We start from the raw sequence: 13,986 nt of genomic DNA, 5'->3' as shown, positions 1-13,986 counted from the left end.
AAAATACAAAAACAAAAAAAAATGGTTGGGACCCTGTTTGGTTCACGAGACAGAGAAAGTAGCCGCAAAACCTGTGAGCAAGCAAGACATGACCCTGCTGGATTGACAATAATGAGAGCTAGAACAAACTGTGTTAGCATGACCTGTTTGGTTATGAATTCCGGAGCTGCAACATGTGAGCACCTTCAGATGCAGATATGCATGTGAATATTTTTACTGTTATAAGAAATGGTCTAGAGAGTTTAAGATGATAGGTTGTGTGGCAGACTTAGGAGGTAAGCAAGTTCAAGAAAACATAGTGAAAAGAGTAGATTGTTGCAGAAACGACACTTATTCGCATTTCTCACATCACAATTAAAAGTTACAACAGCAAAATATTCTCAGCTGAATATAAACTAGTATTATTCGTACATCATTTTTATTACAACCTGCCTTTGTTTGGACAAATATTATCATCACTCTTTTCTTAAGTATTTGATAAATCAATATGTATAACTTTACTTAATTGTTGAACTGCCTTAGCTTATTTGCTATTAATTCTGAGTTTGATTTGTGTTGGCTCAGTTAATATCCATGAACTTGGGCATAAAGGGAAAATAAAACTATTCTTGTTATTTTCTCACGTAAGCAATGTTACATACGTATCGAAATTTATTTGTATGATATAATTAAATTTCTTTAAATATAAATTCTAAAACAGATTCTCAATTATTGCTCACGGGCCCTTTAAACTTTTTATACATAGCAGTAAAGAAAAGATGGTTCCATAAATGTGATTTATGAAGAACTCCCATATCTTGGTTTCCAATCCGTTCGGGAAGTTTTCAAGGGGATCGCACAATTTGTACGCCCACTATATACAGCTAATATTTACAATAATCACGTGATTCGCACCCATATCACTTAATTTGTTTGTATATATCCAAACATGACATTATTAGGATCTAGTAAGATAAAAATATTAGCTGACAACTCGAATATTTAGAGATTCATTAACATTTAATACAGAATTTTAACTTAAAATAAATTTTATCTCAACTTTGATTTAAATTAACATATTTTTGTTTCCTCAAATTTAACTCACTTTTTGTTTCTGATCCTTCAAATTTAAACTTATCTTTCTTTGATCCTAGTTTTCAACATATATTTTTTTTGTCTCTCTGGTATTATAAATCAAATTTGATGTTACTTAGATTCGTTTGATTTGTATAAATTTAAGGGATAAAACAACACAAATTTACTTTATTTTGGTATTTTAAAAAGTCCTACGAGACAATAAAAAAAAGAGCATCGAATTTTTATGTGGTGTACGAAAGACATTATCTCACATCATTCAAAAGGATAAAATTTATCGTTCAATACCATTAAATTAAAGGAACCAAATAATAATATTATTATGCGAAAAATATGTTTTTAGTTTCTATATGAAATTTTAAATCATTCGATTTAGTCCTCCTATTTTTTTAAAAGCATATTTTTTAAGTCCCTCTACACATATTTTTCATAGGCGCCCATTAATTTTGTTTATTGGAATTGATTGTGAAATTTTTATTTTTTCTAAATTAATTACAATGACATGAATTTTTTTAAAAAATAAATTAAAATATTTTTTCCAGACACATCGAACTCTAATTTTCAACTATTTTATTCCTGTGTTCGTTTTCACCTTCATTCTTCAATCGTATGTGTTGTAGATCTATGAATTCACATGGTTCCTCATCGATATTTATAAGTAAGAGATGTGGTTCGAAATTCATAACTTGTTCTTCTCAATCAGGATGAAAGGAATATGCATGTGAGAAAAAATTGTTGTTGCTGAAAGCAAAAATCAACAGTAATCCCCCAAAAATTAACACCATATATGAAGAATATGTGGGGAGGGACTAAAAATATATTTTTAATAAAATACAGGGACTAAATTAAATAATATGCAACTTTAGAGACTAAAAACAAAAAAAAAGAAGCAAAAGTGTAGAAACTAAAAAAATTATCCCTGTTATTATTATAAAATTGATCAAGGTTAAGTGAAAAACAAAAGTCATATCACAAATCCATGCATAATTATACTCATTTGTCCTAAAAAATATAACTTAAAAAAGAAGAAATACGTATGAATCCTTGTAAATTTGCATGCAAAAATAATATTCTCACATTGAATTTTCAGCCAAAATATAATTTACTAACAACTTTTTATCATCATAATCCATTTGCATTAATAAGTTAGTTGTATGAATATTCCTGGATATCAGAAGACCAACTCGAACCCTTTGTTGAGTTGTCAATCCTTCTATTTTCTTCAACTCTTCACAAACCAACTTTGCTCTATTAATTGACTCCATCGGATTGATTTTTCAAACATGAAGCCAATTCATTTATTGAATTAGTCATTTTTTTCAAATAAGACTCCAAACTTATCAATGCTATCAACAACTATTTCAATCAATTAATCTTCACATCGGTGTCTTTTTTTTTACCTCTCCTACTATCTTTTTTTTTTACCTTGTGCAACTTGATGAGTTTCAACACCATCATTAACTTCTTTCAAGATTTCTTCCATAGCAGTAGTAGGGTTCTCAACATTTTTACTACTGCTGGCTCCATCTTCAATATCAAAGCTAGGTAAAGGCTTGCTATGAAAATTGACATCTCCACTGTAATAATTCCCATTTTTCCTTCTCCTAGTTCTCCTTAAACGTTGGACTAGTAATATAAGACATATTCATGAAAAAGAGAGTAAATTGGTTTAAACAATGTAAATACATAATTATTATGTAATGAGCCTTTTCCTCTTTGCATGATCTAACCGTGTCATTATCTAACAAAAAGAAAACGATATATTTTAGAGATGACAGAAACAAAATTAAAATATATAGCCATGCTTCATATTTAATAAAAGCTCAAATTCTAACAAATCAACAACCTATTTGTCACTCAAATAAAACTATTGCGTAAATGCATGCAAGTATAAAAGCTATGTTGGACGCAAACATTTGATGATCTCGCACACGATAATAAGAAAAGGAATATAAACCGCAAGGGATATTTTATATATTTCCTCTCTCTCTGCTACATGCATGAGGTTACAAACTAAGAATTGAATACAGCATGCTTAACTTTGTGAGCATTGTGCTTCAACCAAATTCAACATATATAGATTTATTTCCACTCTCTTCCACCTCTTCTAAAGATATATTTTTTGTTGAAAACAAAACTTAAAAGCATTCCTAAAATATATTTTTTTGGAACATTATTTTAAAAATTAGACATTAAATATTATAAATTAAATAAATGAGAAAATTCTTGATTTTTTGTAATGATCATTACTTTTTTGGTACATATAATGATTATTTTTGGTACGGATTCGAAGATTTAATGATACAATGCATGTGATTTCCCGTTTTAAGAATAAATCAATTCTTAGTAGAAGAATCCTCCGTTTAGATTTTAAACTGTGCCAACATTGAAAATTATGTTGAATTCTCTATTTTCTTTTGCTTACCTTGGGCTACTTCACTTGCATCCCCTCAGCAAATCCATTCAACTTAATCTTCTTTTTTTCCTCATCGGTTCTAATTGTATACAGACCAAACTAGAGTTCAGTAAATGAAGCCATCAGTAAATAAACTTTTAAGTAATCACTGCCAGATAATAAATCAAATTACATTACAAAGCTCTACAATCATAAGATTCAATGCCATTAATCACTGCCAATTAACATGAACAAACCACCGCACTACCTAAAATCTAAAATGACAAGATGAACAAGAGACTTCACAAAATTTTGCTCACTCCGTGTGCTTTACAATTCTAATCACAATAGCTCCTTGTCACAAAATGCAAGAAGCTGTTTCACATGATTATGCCAGGCAGTTACATTTTGCCCATCCACTGTTACCCAGTCAACAACTGTCGATGCTGGCTGCTCCCACCACTCATCAAGCTGCAGAAGAGGTTACCATTTTATAATAGAAATGGAAATTTTATAGGAACGTGAAAAGTCTACCACCCAGATCATGAAATACCAAATTAAGCAACTTTGACGAATATTCACTGTTTCAGCCATATGCATACTAGACACACTGAGCTTAAGTTGCATCTAAACTAAACAAACGGACATAGTATAAAATCGGAATGAACAAGAGTAAGCTTCATATGTAAAATTGTATCAAAAACTCATTTCCTAGTGTTCTTTTGGCCCTTATTTTTAGGGACATTATTGATTTGGTTTGAGAAAGAAAATGGACAGAAAGAATAGTGATAAAATATTTAATAAATTTTTATGTTGTTTGGTATAAAAGAAATATAAAATGAAGAGAAAGAAATGTAATATATTCTAGTAAAGACATTTGTATCCCTTACCTTCTAAAAAGTGCTTTAATAGGAAAAATAAGAGGTACAAAACAAGGACAAGAATAGTGATGGGAACTGATAACCACTATCATAAACAGTCAAGTATCATTAGATATGTGTGCAGTTGTCAAAATTGAAAGCTTACTTAAAATCATAAACTCGTCTCGAAACTGTCTATATTATATAAAAATAATAATAATAATAATAATAATAAAATACCAAAAAAATGTCTATTTAATTTATTATATTATAGATTATGTTTTATTTAGTTTTCATCACTGTTATTATTTAATTTATTATCACATTATGTTTTATTTAGTTTATTATATTATATGTTATGCTTTAAATCATTTTTATATTTTATGAAGGTTGTCATATTTGCATAATAGTAATAATAGCAGGGTTATTATATTATAGATTATGTTTTATTTAGTTTTCATCACTGTTATTATTTAATTTATTATCATATTATGTTTTATTTAGTTTATTATATTATATGTTATGCTTTAAATCATTTTTATATTTTATGAAGGTTGTCATATTTGCATAATAGTAATAATAGCAGGGTAACTCACCAAACCCCTGACATATTTGCAATCTTCCAAGCTCTGCTGAGCACTCAAAACAGCATTCTTAAGTTCGGGCAACCATTCTTCCATGATAGTTTTCTCCTGTTCGTCAGCCTTACTCAAACAAAATTTTGTTGTCCTGCATCATTATATCAAATGTCAAAAAAGAAGAGAAGGTTTTCAAAAAATTCAGAAGGTATGTCTCTGGAAAAGATGGAAAAATAAATTAACTACATCTTCCTCTTGCCAATACATAAATTTGAATCTACTAGAAACATTAACCATGAATGCACAATGGATTCAGGGGTTAGAAACATGTTTACTTTTCATATTCTTGTTGAACGAGGTTGGCATGATTCAACAAGGCTTCACCACTTTGAACAAGATCCCGTCTAATATAGACAAGATTAATAGCCCTTAATAAATCTTCCAACACACTAGCTTCAGAACCACGAAGTTTCAAACAGAACTCCAGGGACTCCAGCACAGATGCTAGACCTGCATCTGAACCCTCCAAGCCTGTCCATTAACAAGAAAATCATTTAGTATACAATAATAGCTTTTAACCCTCATAAAGTATTCCATGCACATCAAAACCCTATATTCTTCAAATTGCAAGTTAACGAAATAATAAGATGTAGTAAATACATTGATTTGCGACAACAAATTATCAAATCTAATTTTATACTTCCTCCATTCCAAAATAAGAGTCCTTAAAGGTTATGGCACGTTGATTAAGAAATATTCAATTTATACAAATATAGACAAAATACCCTCAGTTTATCAACTACTCGTCATAAATTATCCTACTATATAGCAATAGTGGATACATTCTACTATCCAACAACTTATGGCCAATATCTATTGTCAATGCAAGTATTATATATAGGAGTATTGTTGAAAAAATAGCTTAAAAAAGCTAAAAGGACTATTATTTTGGAAGTTGGAACAAAACAAAAGGCTTAAAAAAAGACTATTATTTTGGAATGAATGGAGTAATTGTTTTAAAAGCTTGAAAACATTTTAGGGAGTAATTGTTTGTTTATTATTTACATGATAAATGTTTTTTTAAAAATTATTTAATTGCTAACAAACTTAATTTATTAAAAAAAAAAGAATTAAAAAAAGTACACAATCAAATTTGAAATTGGCCAAGAGGACTAAAATCGCAAAGTTTTTAAAAGTGAATGATGAAATGTCTCTATTAAAAAATGGGAGGACTAAAATTGCAGATTTGAGAAAATAAAAGGATAAAAATTATATTTTAGCCTACCTTTATTATGTCATTCCAAATAGTATAATATCAATTATATTAATACATTGGCAACCATACCCAGATATTTTATTCAGAATGAATTTTTTTCTAAAGTAACAATAATTAGTGTTTTAACGTGTGCTATCTACTAAATTACGTTTGTGTTATTTAGATTTAGAGAAAAAAAAAAGTGTTTAAAGTAAACCAATTGTCCCAACAAAACAAAAGCATGAGAACATAGTCATACTCCTGTTAAAGGGGGAACTGAAAACTACAAGAGCTGTAGTTTCTATTTAAAAAGGCCATAGGCTATTCATTTGTGCTATAGCAATTACTGAAGTGACATTTTACAAATGGCAAATTGGCAATCTATTAACCAATCTGATATGGGTACAGTGTACAACAGGAAACTATCAGCAAATCACAAACGAAAATATACTCACCAGCAGGATAGTGAAGTGCAGCTGAAACGCGACATATTGATGGAATTGCTGATGGATCCCGAGCACCAGCTCTTGCTGTCAAAATAGCTGCACTTATTTCTGCATTTGCAACTGCTTCCTGGCCAGGTGGTCCACTAGCACCCATGGCCTCAAGCAGTGCCTGAACCAGAATTGAAGACAATTAAGTTGAAGCACATCTCAATGTACATAGAGAATTAAAATATTTCAAGCAAAATTCTCTGAAACCATTAAAAGTTTGCTGACAGATACTGGTTTAGAATTAGGGAAAAGAAACGATCTGTATTTTGTGATTTCCAATAAATTTCATCCAATAAAAGAGAGTGTTCAAAAGAGTGTATTGGTAGTATTTCTCTTTTTTCTATTCTAACATATGTTATACTGAACAAGCAAGTGAACAAGTTGTCTGTTGGAGCATTATAAACCTGTGGGGAAGAAGGAAGCATGTAGAGACTATTATCTGGACTTCGATAAAATGTAGACACTTCTTTCTCAATGAGATCCTTTGCGTTATTTGAAGCCTCAGCAACAGCAGCACATGCTGGAATTATAGTGCTCAAAGCATACTCCCTTGCAGTTAATGGTTGCTGACTCCAAAATGAAGCAGCATCCTGCATTATAGTAAAAAGATACAAAAATTATAAACAAAACAAAACAAAAACTAAAATCAAATAACTGTTTATTAAAAACAAAAAGAAATGGGGAAAAATACAAGAACAAAGATGTATTCAAATCAATTTTGTAATCTAAGGGAAATGAATAACATCAGGCCCAGTAGGAGCAATATATGTAAAGCTCCTACAAATATTCACTGTCTCAGTAGTCAATGCATATAACAATTCACAGTGAATGCATCAATGTGCCCACACAGACAAATCTATTAATGGATAATTCAAGTTTAAAACCAGTGATTATTCTAGGATTCAAACAAGGTATTACCATTCCCAAGGATAAGCTGTAAATATGCCACAGTTGTATTTCACTAGTACAGGAAATACTGAAATAACAGAACATTACCATGTTTGCTTTAAGGAGTGCCGTATATATAGTCTCAAGTTCTGATCTACGAGCATCAAACTCTTCAATCTTTTTCCATTTTTTCTTTAGAGAATCTTCAGCTTCTTTCCTCTCGGCACACAATTTATTCAAGCGTTGTATTTCAGACATTAAGGTATTTAAGCTTGCCTTTAAACCAGCAACTTCTCTTTCCTTGGCCCAAACATCTAGCTAAACACATGGAAAAAATATACAGAATAAGTGGGTAAACTCCTAGTTCAAATGTTGATGTGAAGAAACATTTCTAGCATTAAGAAATGGATAGAATTAAAAGGGACAAAATGTTTTATCCTTTTTTCTTCCAACTTTTAGGCTGTAAAATTCCTAATTGGAAAATCTAAAAATGGGAATCTAAATAATTAAATTGAACTTACAGAAAGCAAATATTCCTCAAAGATAAATTATTTATTTCTCTCACATTAAATGCTGATATAAAAAAATATATCCATGATTAAACATGTCTGGATGCCCCCAATTTAGTCATAATAACAACAACAATAAAACTTAGATGGACAAGTGTTTCTAAAATCCCCAAGTTTTCTGAATTTTGATTTTACTGGGAACATCAAATTTTAGAATCTTCCCCAATGAAGCAAATATAAAATATTTGTGTTGCTTTATAACAAAACCAGAATATTAAGCCAGTTTCATGGATGTTGGACTCAAGGGATCAACACAGAATTTATTTGAATAATACTGAAATAATCTGGTTTATAGGCCAGATTACAAGTGCACACAAAACTTCACAGGGTTTCCCCCTAACAAGGAGTCTTCCAATCCTTTATGAATAACAAACAGCAAGCCGTATCCTATCTAAATTCGTCTACAGTAACAGACCCCTAAAAAATGTACTACAATAAGTCAATAACTATCCACAGCACAAAACATAACTGTATAACACATAACAACCCAATATATGTCTAATACATAACTATCTAATACTAACCATTAATTCTGACATTTTTTTTCCTGACATAAACCTTCAATGGTGAATGGCCTTGGATTGTTTGGCCTATCAAAGGACTACATTAAAATAATTCGATGTGAAGAGAGAACCAGAGATAATTTGTGACAAAAACAAATCTTTAGTAATTCTGTTTCTTTTTTCCACTATTAAAATTTCTAATTTGCAGGGGGGAAAAATGCCATATAAACAAATCAATTGTGTACACACACATGTTAAGCACTAATAGCTCAACAATATACATATACATCATATAACATATACATTTCACCAAAAGAGTACTTCATGGCTCAATGAAGCTTAAGATAGCATTTGAATCTATGGAAACAAAATTTTACCAAAAACAAAATAATAAAATGTTAGGAACCCAAAGAGAGACAATAATGACTAACCAGTCACACAGCTAACACAGTTACCCACTTAACACCCATCTATTTGGTATCTTTATTCCTGAAAGGGTATTCAAGCTTTACTCATATTCTAAGTATTTGATTTGTAACACTCAATCAGAAAAAGAATTTGCAGTGGTTTAAGATTAACCATCAATTCTTCCTAGCATAAGTTATGCTGCCAAAACAATATCCATCAATACTCCAGGCCCAACATTTCTGATTTCTCTAATGAGCTGTCAATGATTGCTAATTCTTCCCGCCATAAATGTATGTAATCTAACTTATTGGTTAATTATTCAAAGAAAGCTTGCAAGTGATAGAATCATGAGCAAAGGTGATAATAGATTCAAAAAATGTATAACTCACTTAAAAAAGAACCTAATGCACTGTAACTTTTTCATAATAATACCTCAAGTTGCCTGAGACTTCCAACATTTTGGGAGTTACTTCCAATACCAAGTGAGCGTGATGAAACATCAGTGCCTCCATGCAAACGTTTCATAAGTTTTTCACACATATCCCTTGCTTCTGCAGCCTTGTTTAGTGCATCTTCAGTAGCCAAAAATTGTTGAACATGAGCTTTCTGTGAACAGAGATACAGCACCAGTTCAATAACTCCTCTTATGACAACAAAATATGCAGTTTAATGATGAATCAAGACCTGTCTATCAAGAAGCTGATTTTGACTCCCTCCTGGAGGCACATCAACCCCAATCTTTCCATTGCCATAAAGTTGATACTGTAGAGGAGAGCTCCCATCAGATGACGAAACATCCATAACAATGTTATTTTCATATTTGTACCTGATTGAAGAATGCAAGTTTGGATTATAACAGCAATAGCATATGTAATATCCTTGTCAATAAGAACAAACTAACAGAACATTCATTAAGTGTAAGTTTGGGTGAGCGAGGAAAAATTGATTTTGGTTAAAATTGATTTTGAAATTATGAGAATTATGAATGGATGTTTTTATTCTAAGAGCAAATTAGTAGTAAAACTCAGTATAAAAAATTTTATTCAATACAAAAGTCATCTAAAGTTGTTTCAACTAAAAATCAATTCCTCAACATGGAACCAAACATATGGGCATTTATCTATCTAAAATCACATTAGTTGGGATTTCAACATGATTCCAGACAATCCAATGGAAAACAAAACACAGAAAATTCATACAGCTACTTCGAACACTTTTTCCTGGTTGGCAGGGGAACTAAATCATTGTAAGCATCTTTGGCATGCTTGGCCAATATAGCATTTGGGACTGGTTTTTTATTTTATTGTTTTGGAAAGTTATAGTAACAATGATTAATGACAGAAGGTCCAAAATTCAAATATTATGGTCACAGAGGCATCAATAAGAGCACCAACAGAACATGAAAAAACAAAAACTATGTATAAATGATACCTCAAGGTCTCTGCATCGGCTCTAACATCAATTTTCTCTATTTCTCTGGAGATTAGACTTTTCAGCCGCAAAGTGTATGCAGTAATTGCCTGAAGCAATTGGGGAGGACTCTTTAGGCAATTTACAATAACAGTTCTGACCTCATCAGGAATTTGCCCATCAAAGTCAAACCCCAATTTTGCTGTTTCTGTTTGAGGATTTAAATGAATGCCACTTCCTTCATAAGCGGGAAAAGAACTCCGTATTTTTTCCACCATGTGGTCTACAAGAGATTCACAGGCCTTTCTAATATTCTTTTCCCTCGTGGTTTCAATGAGAATGACATCATCTGCAGATTTACTGCCCTTAACAGTAGAATAAACAGCTTCCTTCTCACTTTTGGCCATTTCAACAGAAGAATCCACACCCGATCTTTGAGAATCCATCGCTTGATTTACATAGTAACAGAGACATTTATGATATTCAGCAAATATTTTTGCAGCCTCATCACATTGTCGATCATAGGCCTCCAACATCACTTGCTTATGCCTGCACAATGGGTAAAGAACTCAAAAACTCATCATTTCTTTTCTCCTCTCTTTCAAACAAATTATTGGTGGTACAGAGACAAAAGCACATAAAATGATATAATAATCTCCAAACACATTATTATACTGACAAGCAACAACATCATGCATACATTATGATATTAAATTAAAATTATAAACATACACTCACTACCCCTTCCATCCCATTTTCACCTTATTTTCTTCCTATCTCTTTTCCTTTTCCACCACATCACTAATCAAATCAGTCATTTTTCCCTCTTCCTTTTCTTTTTTATCTCTCTCTTCCTTTTTGGTGTACGTTTATCAACACTCTTAAACTTTTGAAACACAAAACAAAGTGTTATTCATTATTATATCATCAGTTTCTCAACCCATCTCATTTCCACCCTACGTTTTTTCCTACCTCCCTTCATTTGTCTTCAAATGTTTATCACATTTATCAAATTTCTCTTTTTTCCTTTAATTTTTTATCTCTATCTCTCACTTCCTTCTACCTATAACTCCAAAATTCATCATTTCCCAAACAAATCACTTCCTTCTCTGAACTAATAAACAAGAAATATGAAAACTCCACATTAACACAAAATGTTCAAAATTTAGGGCAAATTGAGAAAAAAAAGAAAAGCCAAAACCTGTAATTGGCTCGTTCATCGAGCATTCTCTTCCTTTCAGCCTCCTCCCTGGAAACCTCGAGCATCCTCGCTCTCAAATCCTTCTTCTGCCTCCTCACAACGTTCCTCAGCCTCTCCACCTCTTTCGCGGCCAAATCCCGCTCCTGCAGCGCCGCCTCCCTCGTCGTCGCCGTCTCGGAACCATCGACGACGGCGGCCAGCGACCTCTCCTTCTTCCTCGCGCCCTTCCCCCTGACCTCCTCCTTCGCCTCTCCGGCGCCGTCTGCGCCGCCGTGCACGGTGATGTTCCGGCGGATGTTCCGCACGGTCTTCTCGGACTTGGCGCGGGTGACGAGGAAGTTCAAGACCGGAATCATGTTGCCGCGGCAAATCCGGCGGATGGAGTCGACGGACGGCAGGTGAGACTTGCCGGCGGCGTAGGTGCCGAGCGGACGGTAGCCCATTTCTTTGTGCAGCCATTCCAGAATGGCCTCCGGCGACGGCGATGATGACGCTGCGCTCTGCATGATGATAATGACTATGATGCAGAGAGTGGTGGTGATGGCATTGAATGAATCAGTGACTCGGTATGAATCGGTCGAGTTGGTGGTTTTTGTTAGGGTGGATCTGAGAAATTGGAGTGGAGTGGTTGGTGGTGGAGTTGATGTGCTCTTCACACTCTGTTGTACCAATTGAGAAGAAGAAAAACACACTCTTTTCCTTTTCTTCTTTTTTTTTTTTTTTGAAAGGGTGAAAATTTTGAAAAGGAATAATGATGATGGTGACGAAGGTGTTCGCAACAAGGTTTCGGTTTTGGGACATGGATTTGAAAATGCTGCGTGTTTATATGTGAACAAGGAGCGCATTATATCCGTAATTTTAACAAAAATATTGCCTTAATTGTATTTTTTTTTTTTACTCTGATTTTTTAAATTTTTTGTGAATTTTAATCTGAATAAATTAATTTTAAGTATTTTACTTCAATTTTTAAAAATTTATGAATTTTTATTCTCCTTCATTTTTTTCATTAATAAGCACAAAAATTAAGATAAAATTTGCCAATAAAAAATAGGAGTATCAGCTGTCAAAAAAATAAATAAGTTGGATGTAAAATTTACCAAGAAAATAAAAAAAATTTAGTGCAATTTTTTCAAAAAAATTGGGATAAAAAGCACAATTATATTATATTACGAGAAAAATGAGGAAGAGTAAAATTTATAAGTTTCTTTAAATTTGGGGTAAAAGCATCAAATTAATTTGTTGGATGTAAAATTTGCCAAGAATTAAAAAAAAAAATTGGGTGCAAAATTTGTCAAAAATATTTAAAAATTGAGGTAAAAGATGTAATTATATTAGGAGTAAAATGACATGATAAAATTCAACAGTTTCTTAAAAATTAAAAGTAAAATGCAGTTAAATTAATTTGTTGAAAGTAAAATTCATTATAAATTAAAAAATTAAAGATAAAAAATACAATTAAGCCAAAAATATATGAAAGGAAATATTTTTATTGCTGAGAATAAATATTTTATTGCATTAAGTAAACTAAAATAAAGGTTAAATGTTACTTTTGATCTTTATGTTTTAGTGTTTTTTTTATTTTATTCATTAAGTTTTAAAAACTTTATTTTGATCCTTTATATCTTTGAAAGATTTCATTTTAGTTATTTTTAACAAAAGACATTAAATATATTAAAAGAAAGTATGACATGTAAGAAGGAATGATGATATGACATGTTAAAATTAGACATTCATCTATTTTTAACATATTTTAGTTGGATTACACGGATATTATATTTGTTATGCTTATATGTTTTCATGCAAAAACATGTGTTATTTTTTTTTAATTAATTGTCTAATAAAATGTAGTATTTGTTCTATTCTATAGTAGTTCCTTGTAATGGTTCCTTTGAAAATTATATTAAACATGTTTTCATATTGACTCGATATGGGATTCTTTTAGGGATTCATTGTTTTGGAATGTAGAGGATGGCAACCAAATTCTATTCCGGTCAAACAGGTGGGTGGATGGAACTTGTGTTCTAAAGGATCATACCACTAAACCCCTCCAAAGTTGAGACACTATCAAGACTTCATCCCAACTTAACCTGGTGGATGGTTCTTGGAATCGCAATTACTTTTTAGAGATGGTCCCAATCAACATTTCCATTCACATTATGGCTATTCCTACCCCCTTTTCAATGTTTCCTCCACGTATGCTAGTTCCACAACCCCGGTGATGGGAAATAACCACAACTTATTTTGTCCCCTTTGGGTTAGGCCTAGGCCTAAAAGATCTAAGGCCTTCCTTTGGGAAGTGACTCATAATGCTCTCCCTCCAATGCTTTTCGTCTTGAGAGGGGCATAGCCCT

The 13,986-nt window shown here is 32.0% G+C and overlaps 1 protein-coding gene across 1 annotated transcript; it reads right to left on the bottom strand.

Moving 5' to 3' along the window:
* Window positions 1-3,620: 3,620 nt before the first annotated feature.
* LOC100788724 (AUGMIN subunit 5) lies at window positions 3,621-12,450 on the bottom strand. The gene is made up of 10 exons (XM_003531834.5): window positions 11,636-12,450; window positions 10,456-10,983; window positions 9,709-9,850; window positions 9,457-9,630; window positions 7,653-7,862; window positions 7,061-7,246; window positions 6,618-6,777; window positions 5,243-5,438; window positions 4,926-5,058; window positions 3,621-3,940 (listed from the first exon to the last, which is right to left on the bottom strand). The coding sequence occupies exons 1-10, from the start codon at window positions 12,139-12,141 to the stop codon at window positions 3,812-3,814; spliced, it is 2,364 nt and encodes a 787-aa protein (XP_003531882.1). The 5' UTR covers window positions 12,142-12,450; the 3' UTR covers window positions 3,621-3,811.
* Between the last annotated feature and the right edge of the window lie 1,536 nt (window positions 12,451-13,986).

This window comes from Glycine max, chromosome 8 (assembly GCF_000004515.6).
Source record: "Glycine max cultivar Williams 82 chromosome 8, Glycine_max_v4.0, whole genome shotgun sequence".
Lineage (NCBI taxonomy): Eukaryota > Viridiplantae > Streptophyta > Magnoliopsida > Fabales > Fabaceae > Glycine > Glycine max.
The sequence above is the reverse complement of the archived record's forward strand: the minus strand, read 5'-3'. Positions and strand labels throughout refer to the sequence as shown.